Here is a 26,197-nt window from a genome sequence, read left to right on the forward strand (position 1 = left end):
CCTCCACCTTAATGTACTGGCTAATCAGTAAAACAGTGAAAAGTAAACCTTCATTGTGTGTCTGCATTACATAAAGCTGTCAAATATTCTGTCTTGCAGACGAGCACAGGAAAGACATTCAGTGCTGTGGCAAAGTTCGACAATCAAATGGAAGTCGCCTTTTACAGACAAGGTGGTATATTGAACTATGTCGCTAGAAAGATGTTATAACAACTGCTCCATCATTTGACTTCATTTGACTTCATCTGTTTTGGGTCCCGTCCATGGATAACATTATTGCATCCAGCTCTTTTGGAGCGGTGGATTTAACTGTTGATATCCTTCATGCTAGGTGTAGCTGTATATTTCAGAAACTGTCTACTTGCACCTTGCAACTGGCTGTGAATGGACTACTTGCCTTCGAGTACACCTGTTTCTTCCTTTTAAGTTTATAATCACTGTATTAATTTTTCATACTTTTTTTGTAATTTAATCTCGTGTACATGAAGTTTGTGCCACAAAATAGGCTCTCAGTTCAGGCGCCAATCACTGACATCATTGTTCATTTAATTCACTAATGCCTTTTTCCCGTAAAAGTTTTTTTATCATGGATTATTCTGGTTTTGTTTCTACAAACCCAGTTTGTCTGTAAACACACGGTTTTCTTAACCATGCTTTCCCCTGATTTGGCCTTGTCTCAGCCTTCTGCTGTGAGTGGGTCTCCCAAAATGAAAGAAAAAAAACTGACATGAGTATTTGGAATGCTGTAAAATGAAGCTGTTTGAGGGAAGAAAACCCAAATGTAAAACCTTGGGCCAGAAGCAGTGTGGCTAATGTTTTGAGACTCACGACTTCAATGGACAGGCAAGAACCTTATCACAGTTGAAGCATCCAAACTTTTGGTATTGTATAATAAGTGTCCAAGACAAGTGTATTTTAGTGACAATTCTACCGTACAAAATGCTACTGATGAACTGTACATTTTTAATAGGTTGTAAGAATAAACTATCAGAACCATTAATCTGGGTCATGCTTGTTTGCTAGTCTGTGAGAAGTCCAACACACAAAGCTTTCTAAGTATTATGATCAAGATTCCACATGAAGGCACTAAATTTAGAAGGTACATTTGTAAACAGGAATAACCCATTAGCAGAGAAGTCCAATATTGGTTTATTACAAGCAAACTAAATAGTATCTGCCTCAGTTTTATTCCCTGTATTTGTTCAAGCAGTTAGCTTACTCTTTCAGGAGAGATGGAATAGAAATGATTTGTTCACTTTTTTTGCAAGGAATTTCATTAATCCAGTGGTGCAGAACACGCAGGCTCAGCCACAAACTGGCTGCATTGATGAGCACAGAACCACACAGGCTTGTTGCTTCCTAACATATATGTACTTGGAGAACATTTCCAAAACAGTCTTCTGATTGGCCTGGACCATCTACCTGCTCTAAGTAATGCTGTGATAGCTGGTGAAGCTACACCTGGTAGCCAAACAAACTAACTGTCCAAATTTGCAATGTTAGTGAACCTCTGAGACATTCACAAACATTTTTAGTATACTTCTAAATACTTTGCAACTGTACTTTTGTATATTTTTAATATTTGAAATTCAAAGTACTAGTAACACAAACTGGATAATTTTGACGAATTTAAAAATATGTGAATTATCTGAAATATGCCTTTCCTCTGAGCCTTTGGTTTTGAAATGAATCTGTGAACGTGAGCCTGTTCAAACATGGTGCAGGTTCAGTGTCCAGATTTTCTGGGGTAACGACTGAGAAACTGCAGGAAGCTGCCATCCTTTGAGGACCAGATGGAATGATAACATTGAAGACTCAGCTTGAAGTTTGAAGCCTGTGAGTTCACTGAGTCTTCAGAAATTGCATGGTTAGTTTTGCTCTTCCTGAAAATCATGCACTACTCAGTGGAGAGTAGTAAAGAAGTAATTTAAATGTTTTGCCAGTGTGATTATATTGTAAGCAGACAGTCATCACTTTCTTACTGCTACGCCATACTGACTCGCCCTGTTCCTGGCACAACTGTTTTAAGTGAACTGTTCTCCACAGCTGTCCTCCTCATCCGTGTACATTGTGTGCGTGTGCCTTTTTCAATTATTCAACCACTCACCTGACCTATTATTTCAGGTTGAATTGGGCTGTATGTTAGTTGTTAACTCCAATAATGCATTTAGCAGCCACACCACTCATTTCACAAAAAAACAAACTTCCCAAACACAACTAACATTAGAATTATAGAATTGTTACAGTACAGGAGGATTGCGCTGGCATCAAGTCAATGCCAGCACAGTCCCATTGCTCCCATTCCCCCTTCAAATGATTTTCCCCCAGTTCTTTGCTCGAAAGAGAAACAGGCAGAATCAGTGGAGAGAGAAGCAGTTTATCTTTCAGGTTGATGACCTTTCATCAGAATTAGGAGAAGTTTGAGATCGAAGACATGCAGAGAAAGGTAAGGGGTGAAGAGAAGAAAGGCAATATCTGTAATAGGGTGGAGATGGACCTGAATGATGCCAATAATGGTGGTGCTGTCTGGAGCATTTTGCTTGCTGTTTTTATTTCCAGCTGTGACTTGTTTCCCTGAGAGTTCCAGATTATAACTACTCCCTGCTTTAAAAAATGTAAACTCATATACCTGTTTCTTCTGCAAAAAGATTTAAATCTGTGCCCTATGATTCTTGAATACTCTGCTAATGGAAGGAGCTTCCCTTACTTTCCCTCTGTAAACAGTCATGATTTTGTGTACTCCTACTGAATCTCCTTTCATCCTTCTTTGCAAGAAAAACAGTCCCACCTTATCCATTTTAACCTGGCAGCAGAAATCCCTCATCCCTTGGACCATATCATCCATGTTGTTTTTGCATCCTTTTTAGGATCTGCTCTTTCCTAGATTGCTCCAGTTATGGCAAAGTCAATGCCTTGTATAGGTTCACATAACCTTACTGAAGTTTGTCTCCTTAACCCCAGGATCCTACATACTTTACCAACTGGTTTCAACTGCACATGTGTACTTGTGTTCCTCTGTCCCTGCACACCCACTGGAGCCATATCATTTAGTCTGCATCGTCCTTTCTGCCAATGTCTGTCACATCATATAGTTTTAACTAAAGCTGAGAAATGGTTGAAACAAAAAGAATCATGGTTGCACAAATAAAATACTAGTTGCAGGTTAATTGTGGATTTACTCACTATTAAACAAATAATAGAACTTCAATATTTGTGAGTGGTTCAATGGAAAATGATTTGCATTTATAATGTAATGATGTGTTTATGTTAAAATTACCAAATGTGGAATTTGGGCAAATCTTGAATCTGCAGTTGCTGGGAGGTTTTCCATTCTTGAAATTCAGGTTTTCGTTCCTCAACTTCTTATTTATCATTTTTTAAAATGTTTCGAGAAGCCGTGGGCTTTTAGTGTCAGTATTTTGCAAACAAGGTCCACAACCAGAACACAGATTCATGGGCAGTTTTGCCTCAGATTTCTTCAAAGGGAAATTCAAGGATTCGAGCAGCTAGTTTTTGGGGCCATTCCCTCCCTGTGGCTAATTCAGCCAAGATTGAGAGATTTGTCTTCATCACATCATCACTCTAGGTATATCAATCTTAACAAGTTCTAGAGACATTTACTGTTTTGATTTTTAAAAAAAACTGTCTTTGTTGCTGCCCTGAAAGTGCTGAAAATATGGGCATCATCTGTAATCTCAGTTCCTCAAGCACAGCTGAGTGACTGTTTCCTCATAACTCATTTCCCTTATTTCTTTAGTATCCATCATTTTTGCACAGTAAAATCTGATGAGAAATATTCATTTAAAATTTCACCCATCTCCTGTGGCTCCACACATCCTGATCTTTAAGGGGACCTATTCTCTCCCTAGCCATCCTTTTAATATGCCTATAGAATCTACTGTGATTTTCCTCAATCCTTTCTCCTGATCAGTCTCATGCCCTCCTGAATTCCCTCAAGTGTACTCCTACACTTATAGTCATTGAGGGATTCACTTGTTCCTGATCACCTCAACCCAATATTTGCCTCCGTTTTTCCTGACCAGAGCTTCAATATCTGTCATCAACCAGGGTTCCATAAACTTGCCAGCCTTGCCTTTCCCTGGCAGGAACATGCTGCCCCTGGACTCTTGATATCGCATTTTTAAAAGCCTCCCATTGCCAGTCATCCATTTACCAACAGACAATCTCACCCAATCAACCTCTGCAAGATCCTACTTAATGTCTCCAAAATTGGACCTGCCCCAGTTTAGGACCTTCATCTCTAGACCTGTCCTATCTCCATAACTATTTTAAAATTAACAGAATTACGGTCACCAGTCCCAAAGTGCTCCCTGACTGACACTTGCCCTACCTCGTTCCCTAGGAGGAGATCCAGTGTTACACCCTCTCTGGTAGGTCCTTCTATATATTGATTAAGGAAACTTTCTTAGACACATTTTTAAAAAAATACACGCCTTTGGAAAACTTTTGCATTCCTTTTTATGTTAAAGGCTATTCTTTTTGTACTCCGTCTCATATTATTGCTTTATAGAGTCATATAGTACTGAAACAAACCCCTTGATCCACCAAGTCCTCACTGACCAACAAGCACCCAATTAGTTCAAGTTCAAGTTATTCTTTGTCATTCACCTAGATGCTATAAAAACACATGGAGGAATGAAATGTTTCCCCCAGACTCTCACAACAGAGGACATACATAGAACAGAGGACGTACAGGAAACGCAGACAAAAAAATGTTGCAAGTACAATAGTGCAAAAAATGGTATATACAGAATACAAAATTAGTGCAGGGTTAGTGCGAAACTGAGTTGGACAAAGAAACTCAGTGTATTGCACTAAATGTACAAACGTGTTCAGCAGCAGCCAAGGTTCTTATACGCCGTTGTGCAAACCAGGGCTTTTGACGTGGCATTTGTCTGAAACTGCCTCTAGGGTATTCAGGAGCCTGTCAGCCTGGGAGAAAAAACTGTTGTACAGTCTAGTAGTTCTGGCCCGGATGCTCTGGTACTGCTTGCCAGATGGCAGTGGGACAAATAGGTCGTGGGAGGGATGAGAAGGGTCACTAATACTAATATGAAACTATACTAATCCCATTTTATTCTCCCCATATTCCCATCATCTCCTTCCAGTTTCCAATACCCACCTAAATATTAGGGGTAATTGACAGTAGCCAATTAACCTGCCAACCTGAATGTCCTTGGCACATGGGATGAAATCAGAGCAGCTGGAGAAACCCCACATGATCATAGGGGAGAACTCCACACAGGCAGCAGCTCCAGAGGTCAGAATTGAAGCTGGGTCTCTGGAACTGTGACACTGGTGCTGCCCCTCGGCTCGTGGTATTCGGCTTGTTTCCTCAATAGAGTTATTCACTTGACCTGCATAATGCACCTTTCTTACTTTGCCATCTATGGAACTCTGATGTTGGCCCCCATATATTGTCCCTTGTGGAAATGTGCCTAGTAATATCTGAAATATAAACTCGCTGATTTGTCCCATTACAGTTCTACCTGCTGAATCTTGATTCCCTTTATACTGTCCAGGTTACCTCTCATTCTGTTTAAGATATTTTTACCTAGAAGTTTTCATTTTGGATTTCTTTTTGTCCCTCCTTATCACTCTCAGCTTTATAATCCAATGATACTTCTCCTCCAGTGGTCTTCCGTGGACACCTTGTTCCTCAGGACCAGATCCAGCAACGTCTCCTACCTGGTCTAGTAGGCAACAGTCTTCAAGAGACCTGCTCACACCTGCAGAAAACCATTGTCTGGTGTCCCACTACCCCCATCTGAGGAGTCCCTCAAGAAAATAGGAGCAGGAGTTGGCTATTTGGCCCCTCAAGCCTGTCCTGCCGTTCAATGTGATCATGGCTGATCTGTACTTTTGTTGTCAATTAGATTCAGCACTGATACGCTATTGACATTACCTAATAAGTATACTTTATTAATCATGGTTAGTACAAACAACTAAATGATTCATTGCACGGTTTCAAACAAAACTCATTAACTCTATAGTTCCACAACTCTTTAGATACCTAGAACAGTACAGCAGAGGAACAGGCCCTTCAGCCCATGATGTCTGTGTCGAACATGATGCCAAATTTAAACTAATCCCTTCTGCCTGTACGTGATCCACATCCCTCCATTCCCTACATATTTGAGAGTGTATCTAAAGCCTCTTAAATGTCATTATCATATCTGCTTTCACCACCACCCCTGGCAGCCCATTCCAGGCACCTACCACCGTGTGTATGTATATATTAAACTTGCCCTGCACATCTCCTTCAAAATTCACCCCTCTCACCTTAAATGCATGTCCTCTAGTGTTTGACATTTCTATCCTGGGAAAGCTATTCTGACTGTCTACCCTATCTATGCCCCTCATAATTTTATAAGTTTCTATAGGTTCTCCCCTCAGCCTCCGATTTGTCCAACCTCTCCTGACAGCTCATACCCTCTAATCCAGGCAGCATCCTGGTAAACATCTTCTGTACCTTTTACAAAACCTCCACATCCTTCCTGTAATGGGATGACCAGAACTGCACACAATACTCCAAGTGAGGCCTGACCAAAGTTTTATACAGCTGCAGCCTGACTTCCTTACTCTTGCAGTCAATGCTCTGACCGATGAAGCCAAGCACACCGTATGCTGCCTTTACCAGTCTATCAACTTACTTGGCCACTTTCAGGGAGCTATGGATGGAGCCCAAGATCCCTCTGTACATCAGTGCTGTCAAGGGTCCTGCCATTAACTCTATACCTCCCACTTGCATTTGACCAAAGTGCAACACCTCGCACTTGCCCAGTTTAAAGTCCATCTGCCATTTCTCCTCCCCATATGCTGCTGTATCCTTTGATAATCCTTTGGTAACCCTTTGATAATCCTTTGATAACTGTCCACAACTCCACCAACCTCTGTGTCGTCTGCAAACTTACTAACCCACCCATCCACGTTTTCATCTGAGTCGTATATATATAAATAAATGTGTGTGTGTGTGTGTGTCTATATATAGACAGGTCATGGACTTCCAGCCAGAACAACACCCTTCCACAACTACCCTCTGTCTTCTATGGACAAGCCAACTCTGAATCCAAATCACCAGGTCACTGTGGATCCCATGCATCTTAATCTTCTGGATGAGCCTACCATGAGGGACCTTGTCAAATGCCTTACTAAAGTCCTTGTAGACAACATCCACCACCCTACCCTCATCAATCAACTTTGTCGTCACATCAAAAAAACCTCGATTAATGTTGCAAGACGTGACCTGCCCACACAAAGCCGTGCTGACTGTCCCTAGTCAGGCTATGCTTTTCCAAATGCGTGTAATTCCTATCTCTAAGAATCCTCTCAGATGGCTTCCCTATCACTGATATGAGGCTCATCAGCCTATAATTTCCTGGATTATACCTATTTCCCTTCTTGAATAAAGGAATAACATTGACTACTCTCCAGTCCTCTGGGACCTTGCCTGTTGCTAGTGAGGATACAAAGATCTTCATCAAGGCCTCAGCAATCTCCTCTCTTGCCTCTTTCAATAACCTGGGATATATTCCATCAGGGCCTGGGGACTTACCCACCTTAATGTTCTTCTAAAGATCCAGCACTACCTCCTTCTTCATCTCAAAATGTCCTAGCTCATTAGCATGCCCCACACTACTCTCACTATTCTCCGTGTCCTTCTCCTTGGTGAATACCAAAGCACAGTACTCGTTTAATACCTCATCCACATCCTCTGACTCCAAGCATTAATTCCCTCCTTTATCCTTCAGTGGTCCTACCCTCACCCTAGTTACCTTCTTGTTCTCTCTAATCCTATTCGTCATTTCATGGCCCCTTTTGGCCTTCCTAATCCCCTGCTTGAGCTCTTTCCTGCTATCTTTATATTCTTCAAGGACCCTGTCTGATTTCAACTTCCTGAACCTTATATATGCTTCCTTTTCCTTGACTAAATTCATAACTTTCTTGTCATCCAAGCTTCCCCTATCCTGCCCTCCTCGTCCTTCCTCCTTGCTGGAACGTGCCAGCCCTGAGCTTTGATCAGCCGGTCTTTAAACAACTCCCAAACGTTGGATGTGGACTTGCCCATAACAGCTGCTCCCAATTAACTCCCCCCAGTTCCTGTCTAATAATGTCATAATTTGCCCTCCCCTGATTTAGTACTCTCCCACGAGGAGGCATCAGTCACAACTTGTATTCAGATATGACCCGCTCTAGATGAGTCTGGCTGGGGTTTGATCTTGATGAATTCTCCAAGTGTCCGACTCAGAGTTTTCTTCTGCGATAGTTATTCTCCGGAGTTAGATATAGGAGTAGAATTAGGCCATTCGGCCCATTGTCTGCTCTGTCATTCAATTATGCCGGTCCTGAGCTCTGATCAGCTGGTCTTTAAACAACTTTTTGTTTCAACTCCATTCTCCTGCCTTCTTCCCGTAACCCTTAACCCCCTTACCAATCAAGAATCTATCAATTTCTGCCTTAATTACACCCAATGACTTGTCCTCCACAGCCCTCTGTGGCAATGAATTCCTCTTCACCTCAGTTCTAAAAGGACATAACTTTATTCTGAGGCTGTGCCCTGCTAATGGAAACATCCTCTCCACGTCCACTCTGTCCAGGCCTTCAGTATCCAGTCCATTTCAATGAGGTCACCCCCACCACCCCTCCCCACCACCCCTTCCAGGAGTTATTACTCCCAATCATCCCATGAGGCACCTTTCAACACATTTCTTTGCACACCTCCCACATGTTGTTTTGATTTTTACAGCTAATTGCCCTCCTCTGATTTAGTACTCTCCCGGAAGGAGGCATCAGTCACAACTTGTATTCAGATATGACCCGCTCCTTAACCCTTTAACCACCTGGTCTTGTGATTATCAGGGTGTCTGTCTACGCCTCTGCATAGGATGTCTGTTCCCAGATATTCTTAAATGCTTGTTCTGTTCTCAGGGGCTATCAATCTGTCTTGGCAACATTATCCCATTGATACTAGCCAAGTATCCTGATGTCAGCTTGAAAGCGGTCTCAGCTAAATCTTCACGTTGGAACCGACCACATGTCCAAACAATGGTATGACCCAGCCACAGTGTCTCACTTCACTTTTCATCTTGTGGCTTGACATTCTCACTACATTGGCCTCGTCTTCTCTTCTGTGCCTGTTCTGCATTACCCTCGATAATTCCACCTTCAATATATCTAAACTGGCCTCCACCAGCCTCGGGGGCAGAGAATTCTACGCACCTCAGGTTTAAATGACCAGCCCCTTATCTTGCAATCATGCCCCCTTGTTCAAGACTTTCCCACTAGTGGAAAGATCTTTACATCTACCCTGTCAAGTCCCCTCAGCATCTCATATCCTAAAGTCACCCCTTATTCCTCTAAACTCCAAGGCATGCAGAACCAAACTGTTTCGCCTCTCTTGATAGGACAGCTCTTGCTAGAACTTGCTGTGCCAACTGCTGTACTCGGGCTACATCCTCCCTGCAATCTTCTTCCACTTCCATCAGTGCAGGAAGAGACTTGAACGGGTTAAACAAGGTTAGAAGCTGACGTTTTTCCATCACTGTAACCTGTGTTTCTTATACTCATTGCCCCAACCTCTGTCTGCCAGCGTTGCACTCCCTCTGACCCAGACCACTGCCCAGATCTAAGCTGCCACCTAAAATAAGGAATGAGACTGCCTCCTGGATCAACTCTCCCCAGCCTGGTGCACCCAATGTCTGCAGCTCAGTCTCCGTCTCAGCTACTCTGGAATTACTTGCTACACAGACACTTTTGGTTGCTTGATCTCCACCAATTCCCAGGTGTTGTGGCCAAGTGCATCATCAGCCTTGCCATCTAATCCTTGTTGATTCATTAGTTTTATTCACTCAGTTTATCACTTAAATCATTTGACTAAGCTATTAACTAAAAATAATAGCAAGTTATAATTCACTTACCAGCTGGCCTGTGTTGCTACACCTTAATATTTAAGTTTTGGAATCCTATCTCATTGTCTTATTTGGTTGAAAAGAAAATACTGATAAACTTTGTAAGCACTGTTGACAGGGAGCCCTTCCTCTCCCATTCTGCTCTGTAATACTCAGGGCCTCTCTCTCCTGTTTCATTGTGAGTGAGTCAGCATATTCAGAAAATGGGTTTTTATCTTAAAGCCTTGGTAGAGTTATTTTCTTCCCTTTTATCCTAAGTGTATCAGTCTATTTTTGTTGAGATCATCCTCTGGTGAAGTGTCTTGTTTGTCCTTTGGTACTCAATGAAGCAAAAAATAAGGTACTTCACTTCTGTCTGAAATGAGAGTTTGGAGCACCTCAATTCCTCATATCCTATCTATAACCTTTACCTATTCCCAACCCCATTCTAATCTTGATCTTAATCCTTGACCTCTGTCTTCAAACTTACTGTGTTGTGATCACTATTATCAAGATGCTCTTCTTTCTTATCTGCCTTGGTTCACTACCTATTAAAGAATTCTGTGATCCTTATTGTAATGACTTCTGCAAATACTGTAAAACCTTATCATCTGCCCCCCCCCTTAACTTTTCTAGCATTTATTTTGGGGTGGTTGAAAGTTCCTATGATTTTTATTCTCTGACTGCTTCACCACATTGATGTGGTGATGCATTTCCACCTGCAAAGGTCTACTATTTGGGGGTCCATTTATATACCTCTATTTGGGTGATGATAACTTTCTACATATGAATTCTTTATTTTGCTGTCAGTCATATCTTTTCCTACTGCTGTCAATGGATTATATTTAATCATCTCCCCTCTCATTCCTTCCCAAATACATAACACTTTTGGTATTGCTAAACCTGCTGTCTGTGTGGCTATTTTTCAGTCATTTTTTAAATTTACCCACCTCTCCTCAAGCAGAAAAAAAAGGACTTGCATTTTCTAATGCTCCTTTCATAACCTTAGGATGTCCCAGAGATGTCTATAGCTGATGAAGTACTTCAGTAGGTCAATTTCAGCTGTGATAAATGGGGAAGTAAACTCAGTTGTAATATATGAAAATAAGGCAGCCAATTTGCACTGAACAAACTGATATGAGAGTCTGGGTCCAAAAAGCAAAGGGACCTTCCATGATTAACTCCATCGAGAGCAGAGCAAGACCCAGGTTGTAATATACCTACAGATGGCAAGTCTGCTCTTCCAGGTCAGAAAGCAATTAAAGCTGTCAAATCCTTTGAAAGTTATTCACAATCCAAACCATGCAAAAAAAAATTCAGGAGCTACAAGAAATATTCAAACCATTAAAAATGATTGAACATTTAACAAATGTATAAACTAGTGCACATGTGAATAGTAAATGAAACTCAAACTATTCCCAAAAAAATGTGAATTGATTGAAACTTCCTTGAGTCCTTCACAGCCCCCTTTATAATCAAACAAATGGGTTCTTGTGCCAGGTTGTACAAATGCTGGAGAGTTGATAGAACTTTGTGTTCTGCTGCTTTACTCCTGGTGGGGCCCAGCATGAGAGGGCAGTTGTAGATTTCCTGGTAAATGAGGCAGGTGTGGGCATCCTGAGCTCAGTGACACAAAGGGGCAGGGGTGAGGAGGGAGAGCATCTGCCAACATATTCCCATAGACTCTGGGCCAATGGCCAGACGATCTGTTTTATAGTGGGCGGTACCGAGGACTGACCCTTGCTCTTCATTGACAGTGGCAGTGGATCTTTCTATCGACCTGAGAGTGCAGATGGACCTTTGTTTAATGTGTTAGCCAAGAGATGGCATCTCTGACACTGCAGCACTCCCTCAACGCTGCCCGGAAGTCAGAGAGTCACACAGCACAGAAACAGGCCCTTCAGCCCAACTGGTCCATGCCACCCAAGTTGCCTACCTGTGCTGGTCCCATTTGCCTGCGTTGGCCCATATCCCTCTAAACCTCTCCTATCCATGTACCTGTCCAAATGTCCTTTAAACATTGTAATTGTACCCGCCTCTACCACTTCCTCTGGCAGCTCGTTCCATATACCCACCATCCTCTGTGTGGAAAAACTTGCCCCTCAGGTCCCCTTTAAATGTTTCCCCTCTCACCTTAAATCTACACCCTCCAGTTCCAGACTCCTCTACCCTGAGAAAAAACCTGTGACCCTCCATCTTGTCTCCACCTCTCATGATTTCATACCCAGCGTGAGCCCAGATGTGCTTGCCCCTAGTGTGGGACCTGAACCCAACCCTACTGGTGCAGATACAAGTGTATGACACCCTGAGAAGCTCAGCTGACACTGCAAAGTTTTGCTCCCAAATCATCCATTTGGTTTTGGTACAAACATTGCTGGAATCAACAACTTAAATTGATTTTGCTTCTTTTTCTTTATGGCCCCATGTACCAATGGTCTAATCTCTGGCCGGCCTGTTGATCTTACTCCTTCTGTTGCTCTTCCCACCTCATTCCCTGCTGCATTGAAGGGTGCTCCTTCTAATTTTGGCTTCCTCAACATCAGTTGCACTGGACTGACTGCCGAAACTGGGAAGGACGAGGGGTGAATCGGAGGAAGTATTGAAGATCGTGACGGGTCTAGACAAAGTGAAAAACAAAGTACAAGAACCAGAGGATGTGGATGTAACTTGACTGGCAAAAGAGTGGAGAGTGGTGGGGAATGGGGTGCAGGGGTGATGAGGAAAACCTACACAGCAAGCAGTCCTGGTCTGGAATTCACTGCCCAAGGGAGAGGTGGCAACTGATTCAAACAGTGCTTCCCCACACAGTTTTTACTGGCTATCTCCCCTCTTTCTTTCCAGCCCTAATGAAGGGTCTTGACCCAAAATGTTGACTGTCCATTTCCCTCCACAGATGCTGCCTGACCCACTGAGTTCCTCCAGCGCTTTGTGTGTTGCAATCAATGCTTTCAATGGGAGAGATATCTGAGTGAGGAACGACTTCATGACCACAGACAGAAGTGAAGAATGAGACTAATTGGGTCGTTCCCGCAGGGAGTCAGTGAATAGTTAGACCATAGAACATAGAACAGTACAGCACGATGCAGGCCCTTCGGTCCCCAATGTTGTGCCGACCTTTAAACCTCGCCTAAGACTATCTAACCCCTTCCCCCCTTCCTTCCCACCACCCCCCCCCACCACCTTAGAGTGGTCTGTATCCTTTTCCATAGTTATTCTGAACCTTATTATATGATAATTGTTGTTTCCTAGATGTTTCACCACTGATTCTTGGTTGTCAGGACCAAACTAAGAAATGTACCTTCATCGTTGAGCAGGAACACACTGATTAAAAAATGTTCTTTCGAACACACTTCAGAAACTCCTCCTCTTTGAACTTGTTGCTACCCTGGACTATATTTGGATAGTTAAATATGGCTTTTGCTTATCTCTGTAACTTCCCTGCTCCTAAATATCCTCCCTACTACAGTAATACACAAATAATCCAGCATCTGATTGTTTGGAAATCCTAATGGTTCAATATCTAGCTCACTCATTGATCTAGAATACAAGCCAGAGGGTCCGGGTTGCAAGGGTGGTGCATGGCCAGAGGCAGAGGGTCTAGAGTGTGAGGGTGGTGGATGGCCAGGGGCAGGGGGTCCGGGTTGAGGGTGGTGTACGGCCAGAGGCAGAGGGTCTAGAGTGTGAGGGTGGTGGATGGTCAGTTGACAGCTCAGATCGCCTCTTCCATGCTCAGAGAGTACCAGGGTTATGTAACTTCCAGCTGTCACATCCCCCCTGTTACCAGCTCAATTTTAGCCAAGTTCAGATTCATTACAGTGACTTCCTGCCCCAGTAACTGGGCCTCATTTTTGCTAAGGATCTAAACATTCCATTCGCTATATGTTAATGTTCTTAACCTGGTTTTAGGCCATTCTGCACAAGATGTTAAGAGCAATCCAATGATATCCTGTTTCTCTAGCTCCTGAGATCATATTACAGGACCTTTCTTGTACTGTTAGAGTCAGTCACACAGCACTGAAACAGGCCCACCATTCAGCCAACCATTCCACACTCCCCAAACTTATCCTGCACTGATTCTCCCCACATTCTTATCAACTCCACCCAAATTCTACCCCTCACCTACACACTAAGGGCAATTTCCAGTGGTCAATTAATCTACCAACCCATGTGTCTTTGGGATGGGGAGGAGCACCTGAAGGAAACCTATGCAGTCACAGAAAGAGCATGCAAACTCCACACAGACAGCACCAGAGGTCAGGGATTAACCCAGGTCACAGAAGCTGTGAGGAGGCATGCCAGGGTTTGAAAAGAGGTGGCTGTTGATCATTAGTGATGATCTTCCAAAATGGCTGCAATTTTTGAATAGCCTTAATAGGTAGCAGATGGGACCCTACTGTTTAAGAACGCAGAGAGAGAGCGGGGTAGTGAGCAACTGACTAGTCAAGTCAAGTTATTCTTTATTGTCATTCACCCATATGCTATAAAAACACATGGAGGAGCGAAATGTCGTTTCCCCCAGACTCTCACAACAGAGGACATACGTAGAACAGAGGACATAAAATAAACGCAGACAGAAAAATTGTGCAAGTACAAATAGTACAAAAAACGGTATATACGGAATACAAAATTAGTGCAGAGTTAGTGCAAAACCGAGTTGGACGAAGAAAATACAGAACTCAGTGTGTTGCACTAAACATACAAACGTTCAGCAACAGCCAAAGTTCTTATACACCATTATATAAACCAGGGCTTTTGACGCAGCATTTGTCTGAACCTGCCTCCAGGGTATTCAGGAGCCTGACAGCCTGGGGGGGAGAGCTGCTATTCAGTCTAGTAGTTCTGGCCCGGATGCTGTGGTACTGCTTGCCAGGCGGCAATGGGACAAATAGGTCGTGGGAGGGATGAGAAGGGTCATCTATGATTCTGCAGGCTTTGAGTGTTCATCGTGTGTTGTAGATGTCCAGGATGGAGGGAAGAGGTACTCCAATGACCTTTCCAGCTGTGCTCACAATTCTCTGCAAAGTCTTACAGTCAGAGGTGTCACAGTTACCGTACTGGGCAGAGATGCAGCTGGTCAGGACACTCTCTATGGTACCCCTGTAGAATGTGGTGAGGGTGGCAAACTAGTTAACTACCCTACATCTGTTGTTGCCAAAATGTCAGAAATCATCATCAAGTAAGTAGTGAGTGTGCATGGATCAAGTTTGGTAGAGTCAGCGAGGACTTCTGGAGGGAAAATCATGTTTGACAAATCTAATGGGACAGATATTTTGCAACCATGACCCTTGTTTCTACACACCCCACCCAGGAGAAAGCTTCACTTTGCCACTACCCTGCCAGCCTTCAAAAAAAAGCTTGTACATTTGATTGAAATGAACTTCCGTTGTTCCCATCCCAGGAAGCAGCTGCTGAGAGACCGCAGATGCCGGAATCTGGAGCACACACAAAGCGCTGGAGGGATTCAGCGGGTCGGGCAGCATCTATGGAGGGAAATGGACAGTCGAGGTTTCTGATCGAAGACCCTTCACCTGGACTGAAAGAAAAAGGGGTGTGAGCCAGTATAACAAGGTGGGGGGAAGGGGTGGAGCAAGAGCTGGCAGGTGATAGGTGGATCCAGGTGGGGGGGGGTGATAGGCAGATGAGAGAGGAGGGAGAGTGGGAATAGTGTCAGAAGCTGGGAGGTGAGAGGTGGAGGTGACAAAGGGCTGAAGATGATGGAATCTGATAGGAGAGGACAGTGGACCATGGAATTCAACTGTTGAATGCTTGGTGCTCTCCCTCTGCCCTCCCTTATGTAGGGGACCCATACCAGGTGAGTTTGGCTGAGCTTCATATTGGATATGGGCTTCTAAAACAACATATGAGGACCTTTGAGAAAAATCTCCAGCTACAAGAATGCAGCCAGTTCCTGAATTGTTCCAGGCATTTGTCATTTGATGAGTACTTTGATGGTTGGACAACTGGGAAGGTCATGAAGCTATCAGTTCTGTGTCTTGTGTTGTTATTGGAATCATGGATCCAGACAGCAGATTAGACATCAGTTGGACTCTTGGTCTGGTTTCACAACAGAGCTTCCGCACCTGTCTCACCTGTTGGTACATGTTATCGACTGGCAGACATCCATGTTCATGTTATTCAGCTTCTACCTCCAGGCCTCTCCAAACCCTGCAGCAGTTGCAGGCACCGTGCATCATGGATCCTTTGCTCGGTCCTTCTGTGAATGCCAGCTGACTCTAAGTGTTTGTGTGGACATCCACACCATGAACTCTCCTCGAGGTGAAGAGCCTTCCAGAACATCCTCCCTCCAGCTGCAGTAATGGATTGCATCATCAATGTTGCAACACCGCCTCCTCTTATCTTCTCCATTCCACACCTAAACCCAGGAATGTGGAGTTGCCTGTCCTGCCCCACTTCCAACCACCTCTCTGTGCCAACTACATCTGAACCAGGACAGGCTGAACTTTGCTGTGAGAACGCTGGACCTTTTCCAGTTGAGATGTAACCCGTTCAACTGGGACAGGCGCCACTAACAATCTGAGATGGGTAGCAAATGCCAGCCCTCCCAGTGACGCCATATCCCAGAAGATGAGTAATTAAAAGAAGAGCTGGTCAGGGACAGTGGCCATGTGGGGCGTATGTTTCTACGTGGCAATGGTTTTAGAATCAGAACATTTATGAGATGGAATTTCTATTTGGCCCATCGTGCTGCTAACCAATGAAGACCTGCACAGTCTAATCCCACCTCCCTGGACTTGGTCCATGGCCTTGCAGGTTACAGCTCTTCAAGGACATGGCCACGTCCTGCTTAAAGTTGCTGAGGATTCCAGCCTCTTCAGGCAGTGAGTTCCAGACCCCATCAACTCTCTAGGTGAAAACAATTCCCTTCTATGAATTATTTTTAATCTCTTGTGTCCTGGATTTTGACAAATCTGCTAATGGAAGTAGATTCCTTCCTATTTAGAGTCCTGGAGTTGTACAGAACAGAAACAGGCCCTTCAGCCCATCATGTCCACGCCGGCCTCTTTGCCCAGCTACACTAATCCCACTTAACTTTCTCTGCCTTGTTTATTGACGCATGTGTCTAAATCCTCTTCAAAATAGTGCCTGTATCTGACACCACCACCTCCTCTGGCAGCACGTTCCAGATATCAACCACTCTCTGTGTAAAAAAACTTTCCGCTCAGATCCCCTCTAAAACTCCTTCCTCTCTCCTTAGATCTACGCCCCCTTGTTTTTGATCCCCTACCATGTGGAAAGGATTTTGACTATGTGCCTTATCTACTCTCATAATGTTACACATCTCTATCAGGACACCCCTCAGCTTCCTTCACTCCAGGGAAAACAAGCCCAGCCTATTCCAATCTCTGCCCATAACTAAAGTCCTCCAATCCAGGCAACACCCTGGTGAATCTCCCCTGCACTCTGTCCAGCACAAGCACATCCTTCCTGTAGCGTAGTGACCAGAAGTGCACTCAGTACTCCAAGTGCGGTCTAACCAGTGTTTTGTAAAGTTGAAGGCACAGTAATGTAGTGGTTAGCGTAACGCTATTACAGCACCAGCGACCCGGGTTCAATTCTGGCCGCTGTCTGTAAGGAGTTTGTGCGTTCTCCCCATGCCTGCGTGGGTTTCCTCTGGGTGCTCCGGTTCCCTCCCACATTCCAAAGACGTACGGGTTAGGAAGTTGTGGGCATGCTATGTTGGTGCCGGAAGCGTGGCAACACTTGCGGGCTGCCCCCAGCACGTTCTACGCAAAAGATGTATTTCACTGTGTGTTTCGATGTACATGTGACTAATAAAGAAATCTCATCTTATAACATCCCAACTCTTTGTGTTCTGTGCTCTGACCTGTGAAGGCAATCATGCCATACGCCTTCTTCACCACCTTATCCACCTGTGTTACCACTTTCGGGGGAGTGTAGACTTGGATCCCTAGGTCTCTCTGTTCATCAACATTCCTTAGTGCTGTACCATTTACTATACATGTCCTACCCCTATTTGACTTCTCAAAGTGATACATTTGACTAATCTAGTCCCCGTACAATTTTGTACACCTCTGTCAAGTCTTCCCTCAACCTCCAAACAAAATAATGGAAGCATATCTTGTGTCAATGTTACAATCTTGCAGTCCTCCCAACATACTTCTAAATCTCTAATGCTGTCACACCTTTATCTGACATGGTAACCGGAGCTGTGTGCAGCACACAGGCTGTAACCTGCTTACTGTTGTGTGCAGTGCGCTCTACTCTACCTCTTATTGATCTGTCTGCCACCTTTAAGGATCTGCACATGGACTACACAGTGGCACAGCCAGTAGAGCTGCTGCCTCAGTGCTCCAGAGACCCAGGTTTGATCCTGACCTCTGGTGCTGTCTGTGTGGAGTTTGCACATTCTCCCTGTGACCATGTAGTTTCTCTAGACACTCTAGTTTTCTCCCACATCCCAAAGGTGTGCTGATCGGTAGGTTTATTGGGCACTGTAAGTTACCCTAGTGTGTAGGTGAGTGCTGGAATCTGATGAGTGTTGATGAGACTGTGGGGGGACTAAAATGGGATTAGTGTAGGATTGATCTAAATGGGTGGTTGGTTGATGGCTAGCACAGACTCGTTGGGCTGAAGGGCCTGTCTCCATGTGATCTCCCTGTTCCTCCACTTCCCCCACAGCCTTCAGTTTCCCCTCACACTTTGTCCCACCTCCCCGGAATACGTTATCGGACACCTCACTGGATTAATTTTTTCACCTGTCAGTTTTCTGCACAGATACAAAATGATCTCCACCTTCCCGGAGCCTGAAACTTTCCTCCTTATGTCAACCACACAGATATTTTTTGTGTCATTCAGCCCTGCGGGTTGGTCTAAATCCTACTGCAACCCCTTCCTCCGTGTGATCCGGTTTCCTCCCACATTCCAAATATGTACGGGTTGGGAAGTTGTGAGCATGCTATTTTGGCGCTGGAAGTGTTGCGACACTCGTGGGCTGCCCCCAGAACCCTACGCAAAAAGATGCATTTCACTGTGTGTTGCTATGTACATGTGACTAATAAATAAATCTTGTCTTGTCAATACACCCAGCACCACTCTCTCCCTCCTGTTGAAGTCCCGCAGAACAACTCGTTGGTTCACAAAGGATAAATGAACTAAGTTGAACTGTAGAGTTCTTGTGAGTTTGTATTGAATAGAAAGCACGCGAGCAAAAAAATTGGCGCTTCTCCAAAGTGCCTAATACTCCTTATTGGAAGAAGTCCTGTGCAAAATAGCGTCAGCCTGAAGTTACGACGACGAGGTAACGTTTATCGTTGCGGCTTCGTCAATCTTTTTGGTCAGCGGGGTGATAAAGAGTTTGGGCGTAATTGTAACGATTCTGTGTTTACATTTGTTTTAAAATCCACACTGATCAGTGTAAGCGCGAGTTTCTGAAAGCCTTCCAGCTCACATTCTTTGCAGGTTTGAGTCACCCTGAGAGAAAGGAAAGGGTTTATTTCAAAATATAGTCGGAGGAAAACGGTAGAGCAAGAAGGTGCCGGTGTGACCTATGGTCGGTAGTGTGAGCTGAGCTTTCGGGAGCTTCTGTGATTACTGCTCTGATCTAAGCGTTGCTTGGACGATGTTCAGTTCTGCGCAGCAGAGATGTCCTCAAAAGTCAGTAGTTATTCGGAATAATTAGTGGGGAGGGGGGTTTGAAATATCTTCTGTATCAGTGTTTACGCCTCCTTATGTCTACTTGGTGGCAGAGATGGAAAGCAAAGGAATACATGTAGTTGTTACAGGCAACCCCAGTGACATGGGGTGGCGCCGCTGAGAGAAAATGAGGAGCTGGGAGCTACATTCAGAGGTAGATCCTCCCAAATTGTCTTTGGGGTAAGAAAACGAGGAAAGTGAGCAGATGACTAAGGGATTTATTTAGAAAAGAGGAACTCAGTTCCCTGCGGCAGGAAGGGGTTAAGTGCTGGCACTGGCCTTGATTGACTTGATTGTCGCAGATTCTCGGAAGGATACACAGACAGGCTGCAGCGAGCGCTCTAGAACAGGAGGGGAGACTCCGGCGGATCAATGATCCCTAAAGCAAAAAACAAATCAGCAACGGTGCTAAATTCCCCAGAAAACATTATAACATCAAAAAAAAAATGGCAGGATTGATTAAATGAAAGGCAGGCGATGTTTTTGAAGATATGTTTTAGCATTTCCTTCGTTAAAAGTTCTGTACATTGACGTAAGGTCGGGCAGGAAGAGGAAACCGGGTAACAGCGGGGAATGAGGAATCAGAACATTGGCAGTGAGGATCCTCTAGACAGCAATGGCAAAGTGGGAGGATTTTAAAGCATAGTGGTGAGTGAATGTTATTGGAAACTCATTGTGAGTACTTTATGGAGAGTTTAATACACACAGTCCGTGGAAACAACCAAGTACAAATCAAAAGGCACTTTAAGGACACCTTTTTCATGGGACATTGTGAACAGGTTATGTCGGATTTAGTCACAAATGTAAATTGATCAGTAATTGAACAATGTTTGGGAATCAGAACGACAGCATGTTTGAGGTGAAGAGATGCAAGTCACACAAAAGTTGACGTCGATGTTTGAAGCCCAGTTATTGACAATAAACTGGCTCAGTGTTAGTGGCTCAGCGATTGCGGGCAGCACTCACAGCCACATCGCTCCACTGTAACTGGTTCAGCTCCGTCAAGTGTAACCTGATCAGGCGGTGAAGGAGATGTGCCCACAGCCCACGTGTGGGCGCTGCCCATATCTCAGGGGCACACGGTGATAGAATTGGAGGAACACTGAGCTCTCAGCGGTTGCACTGATCTCTCAGGATTTCACTTCAAGTATAAGTTCAAGCCCGGGGCTCGGTTCCTGAGGACAGGACGAATGTTAAACAACAGGTGAAGCAAGTTCTGACGAAGGCGGCAGAGTAGAAATAGGAGCCCGAGTGGCAGAGCCTTGGAACTCTGTAGAAACTAGAGGATAAAGTTTATTTCAGAGAGCTGTGCAGGAGCGCAGCTGGTCGTACACAAAGAATGCGATAACGCACTCTTTCAAACATTAACAGCTGATACATTTATAACAAGGTACACACTGTCGGTGAGGACAAATGGGGTACATTGCTTGTCCTACCTAAGTAAATCGGAGGATTTGACATTAACTGAAGACAACATGTGTGCAAGCCCTTTTTACAGGTGAAATTAAATGGATAGAAATTTTGTTTCTACAACACGTAGGAAATTGTGTTCTGGTTTCTCTTTGTGTTATCAGTGAAATCAGACAAACCCTCTCATTTTGTTTATGGGTTTTTAGATGTGATTTCATCTTAATTTAATGATTATAGAATCTTCTCGCGGCTTCTCTTTAAGTTCACTCCTTATCTGATTACTATTTAAGAACATAAGGCATGGAAATCAACCCTTCTTCCCAACATCCCTACAAACCACCAAACATCTGTCAACACTAATTCCATTTCCCCTCTCCCATCAACTCCATCCCCACCACCATCCTCCGACAGCAGGGGCAATTTACAGCAGTCAATTACTTACCAATTTCAACGTCGTTGGGGTGCGGGAGGAAACCCTCGTGGTCAGAGGGAGAACGTGCAAACTCCACACAGACAGCACCTGAGGTCAGGATCGAACCCGGACCTCTGAGACAGTGAGGCAGCGGCTCTACTGGCTGTGCCACTGGGCTGCCCAGATGGTGAGCTGGTTTACTCTCTTGTGCTGAACCTTCTGCAGCACAGAAACAGGCCCTTCGGCCCACTGTGTCTGTGCTGACCATCACCCACCCATTTGCACCAATCCTACACTAATCCCACTTTATTCCCCCCACGTTCCCATCAACTCCCCCCAGATTTTACCCCTCACTCACACACCAGGGGGCAATTTACAGCAGCCAATTCACCTACCAACCTTTGGGATGTGGGAGAGAACTGGAGCACCCGGGGGGAAACCCACGCGGTCACAGGGAGAACGTGCAAACTCCACACAGGCAGCGCTCGAGGTCAGGATCGAACCCAACCTGCTGCAATGGTGAGATGGCAGCTTTACTCGCTACCCAGTTGCATTGCGCATAGGTTGATTTTTTCTCTCTTTGGATGTCTCGGAGCTTCGAGCTGGAAAATCGGCAACGTTCATCTTACTTGATCTACGATACCTCAGACAAGGTTCCAAGCTTTCTCCTAATATCAGAATATTTCCATCAACAATTAAAGGTCAAACTTTGTGTTTACATTTCCATTTAATTTTGAGGAAGTTTATCAGTCAGTGAATATTTGAAGCTGTTTTGAGTAACTGGGGCTGTGTGGCATTCTGACAGAAATATAGGGTTAGAGAGGCACAGGAAGATTCCGTTCCACCCCTCCAGCCTTCTGCACCATCCTATGTGGCCAATCACCCCACTTCAGGGACCCTGTTCCGCCTTCTCCCCTTACCCCTCGCTCGCCTTTTACCATTGCGAGATATATTCCACATGTCCTCGATATATTTATCTGCCGCCACTAGCCTCGGATGGTAGAGAATTCCATAGGATCACTCCCCTCAAGTGAAGAAATTCCTCCTGATCTCGGCTCTAAATGTCACACCTCACAGCCTGAGGCCGTGACCACTGGTTACGGGTCTCCATCCATCAGAGAGCATCCTCTCTGTATCCCGTCTGTCCGGTCCTGCTAGAATTTTATGTGTCTCAGTGAGATCCCTTCTCATTCCTCCAGTGGATAAGAGCCTAACTGACCCCGATCTCTCCTCACATATCAGCCCTGCTGCCCCAGGAATCAGTCTGGGAAACCTTGGTTCCACTCTGTTCATGACAAGAACATCCTTCCTCAGATAAGGAGACCAAAACTCCAGACAGGGTCTCACTAAGCCCTGTATGCCTGCCAGCAAGACATTCCTGCCCCTGTACTCAAATTCCTGTGCAATGAAGGGCAGCGCACCATTTGCCTTCATAACACTTGCTGGACCTGAACCTTTTGCTTTCAGCGACTGGTGTACAAGGACGCCCAGGTCTTGTTACACCTTCCATTTCCTGATCTGTCACCATTCAGGTAATAATGACTTTCTATGTTTAGAACCAAAGTAGATAACCTTCCATTAACTCACAGTAATGTAGCAGTTAGCATAATGCTATTACAACACCAGTGGCCTGGGTTCAATTCTGGCTGCTGTCCGTAAGGAGTTTGTACGTTTTCCCCGTGTCTGCGTGGGTTACCTCCGGGTGCTCCGGTTTCCCCCCACATTCCAAAGACGTACGGGTTAGGAAGTTGTGGGCATGCTATGTTGGCGCCGGAAATGTGGCGACACTTGTGGGCTGTCCCCCAGAACACTCTATGCAAGATGCATTTGCACTGTGTGTTTTGATGTACTCTAGACGAATAAAGAAATCTTATTTTATCTGCGTCAGCCCAATTTTTGCTTAGTCACCTAACTTGTTTAAAACACACTGGAGCCTCTTCTCATCGTCTCACAGCTACATTCTGCCATCTCCAACCACCCAACGTTGTGGTGGATCTATTTGCATCAAAAAGGTCCTGTAAGAATTAAAGGCGTCAGTGCATTGTTTTACTGTTTCGATATTTTTGTTGTTTCCCAGATGTCTGACTCCGAGGACAGCCGTCCAGATCAAACCCTCGCTGAGCAACGCCCAGGCGGTGGAGTTGGTCGGACGGTTGTACGGTCTGAAGGTCTCAGAAGTCCAACCGATGCCCAGTTTACTGGGACCAGAACTTCCGTTTGTCCTGGTACATGAGACCCAGGGGAGTGGGGATCACATGAAGAGCTATGTCCTCAAAGTGATGAACGCGGGCCGACAGCCAAGACGCAGATTTGGTGGAAGCACAAACGCAAGTCATGATGTTCTTGAACCAGAAAGGTTTTCCCTCCTCCACACCCATCCCAACCACTGACGGCAAGATTATGTCACTGGAGACAATCAGTAAGTTTCCTTCATTGGCCCTATTTGTCTTCAGGTCATGGTTTAAATTGCAACATTGAAATACATTGAGCTGACTCATAGGAGCTACTGGATGGATGAAGATCAGAGTCCATCAACCTCAGGCCTTGTCTGACCAGTAGGGTTTTCCGTGCCTGCCTCGGTGAGTAGTGAGCCACCCCTCTCACGACTCCCTTGCCTGGACTTCCCTGGAGGACGTATCAGAAGCCAGCTCCTGATTGACATGGCCCTGCACAGCACAGGGGCCTCTCACCTTAAAAGGCAAATCCCGTCCCCAGAAATCCTTCAACAACCTGTTAAGCCATCCCTGAGGCTTCCCAGCTCTCAAAGATCACGTTTCTTGTATTTAAATTGATTAAAAAAAAAATTAAAAAATTGACCATACCATTAAATGCTTAAATCTATAATTAAAATATCATCCTCATAGTAATCATAGAATGATTATGCATAGAAGGAGGGCCATTCAGCCCATCTAGTCTATGCTAGCCCAGTCTCTTCAGTCCCCCTTTCCTGCTTTTTTCCCCAGAGCTCTAAAAATTATTCTCTCTGAACTACCTCTCCATTTCCATTTTGAAGGCGTTTAATTCTGTCTCTACCACCTTATATATATATATATAAGCACTTAAACACTCTTGAAAAATGCCTGAATGTTGTCCACAACATGCTACCTGTGGGCACAGACTGCTTCATTAGTCTGGGAGCTGCAAACTGAAGTTAACTTTGAGTGATCATCAACAAACATCCCCACGTTTGATCCTACAGTGGAAGGAAGGTCATTGATGAAGCAGCTGAAAATTGGTTGAATCCAGCACAGAGCCTTGAGGACGTTCTGAGGCAATTGTCCTGGGACTAGGATGATTGGACCTCCAAAATCCACAGCACCTTCCCCCAGTGTGAAGTGTGACTCCATTCCAATGGAGTGTTTTTGATGCCCATTGATGTCAGCTTGGCCAAGGCTCCCTGATGCCACATTCAGCCAAGGGCAGTCAGTCTTTCTTCACCTCTGGAACTTAGATCTTTGATCTACACTTGGACCGAGGCTCCAATGAGGTCTGGGACCAAGTGGTTTTGGCATCAGTGAGTAGAGAATGCACGTTAACAGTACCCCACTGAAGTGTTGTCAAACAAACTTTGATACCAATCAATATGAGGAGATTTTAGCATAGGTCCCCAAATCACTGGTCAAGCAACTAGTCTTTAGGAATATGTTAAGGGAGGAGAGAGAGAGAGTGCAGAGGCAAGGAGGTTCAGAGCTTTGAACTCTGGTGTTCAACTTAAATAGGGTGCTGTTAGTGACATACAATCTGTGGTCCATCACAACCTGACAACAACGGTGTGTGCAAGATGCCAGGATTGCATGTGCTCAGACCTACAGGGCTGGAGGAGATCACAAAGAAAGGGAAGGATTCGAAATTAAGGATTAGAACCTGAACTCAATGTAACCAAATGGGACCTGGTGCCAGTGAGGACACAGGGGAGTGACTTCTAGATGATAGGTTAATGGACCACGGCAGAAGGCTGGGCAAAAATATCTAGTGATCGCAATAATTGCACGAGGTTTTAAGCAGCAGGATGAGCCAAGGCAAGATTGAATTGCCAATGTTACAGTGACGTAGGGGGGAGGTGAGTATATCTGTACTGAAACCTCATCTCACTAGTTCACTAAGTATTAAAGCAACCTTTCCACCCTCAGACTGGCTGGAAAGACAGACGTTGATAGCTGATGCAGGGTTTCGACCTGAAACATCGACAATTCATTTCCCCCACAGCTGCTGCTCAACCCACTGAGTTCCTCCAACAGATTATTTGCTGCTCCAGATTCCCGTATCTGCAGTCTCTTGTATCTCCAGAGTTATTAGCTGTTGTTTCCAGTGCATGCCACAGACTTTGGTCACCTCAGTAAATACATGGAGAGAAATTCCACGCCCATTACTGAGCAACAAGACACACGTCAAGTCAGAGGCAGTTCTGGGCCAGAACCACTGCCCACGTTCACCCCTGACGAGTGGCAGGAGCATAGACCTGCCTTTTGCAGACCCCCAATGTCAAATGCCACCCTAATTCTACATGGCGGCAGGTGCTAGGTGATGCAGTACCTATCGCAGAGAGCAAACCTCACTCACAGAAGAGCTAAAGGAACCTTAACAACCAGAAAAGCCTATCTAGGCTTGCTAGCTGTCAAAGTTATAAAGGGCTTTGAATGTTTCTAAATGATCCCTATAGTCAAAAGCATTCAAAACTATTAAAAATCAATTACATAATTACAGGCTGTCCGCAGCTTACAAATGCTTGACTTACGGACACCTCTACACACGAACAAGCTCCCAGAATATTATTAATTTCAAAAGTCTGGAA

The 26,197-nt window shown here is 44.7% G+C and overlaps 2 protein-coding genes across 2 annotated transcripts in view; both read left to right on the top strand.

Moving 5' to 3' along the window:
- Positions 1–1,000, top strand: part of ireb2 (iron-responsive element binding protein 2) — a 51,552-nt gene extending 50,552 nt beyond the window's left edge. The window contains exon 22 of the mRNA XM_052042342.1: positions 100–1,000. Coding sequence (XP_051898302.1) covers positions 100–210 — 111 coding nt within the window. The 3' untranslated portion in view covers positions 211–1,000. The remainder of the gene's footprint in view (positions 1–99) is intronic.
- Positions 1,001–15,064: 14,064 nt separating this feature from the next.
- LOC127585160 (hydroxylysine kinase-like) overlaps positions 15,065–26,197 on the top strand; it is a 36,644-nt gene continuing 25,511 nt past the window's right edge. The window contains 3 exon segments of the mRNA XM_052042375.1: positions 15,065–15,084; positions 23,483–23,693; positions 23,695–23,824. Coding sequence (XP_051898335.1) covers positions 15,065–15,084; positions 23,483–23,693; positions 23,695–23,824 — 361 coding nt within the window.

The sequence above is a fragment of the Pristis pectinata genome, chromosome 32 (genome assembly GCF_009764475.1).
Source record: "Pristis pectinata isolate sPriPec2 chromosome 32, sPriPec2.1.pri, whole genome shotgun sequence".
Classification (NCBI taxonomy): domain Eukaryota; kingdom Metazoa; phylum Chordata; class Chondrichthyes; order Rhinopristiformes; family Pristidae; genus Pristis; species Pristis pectinata.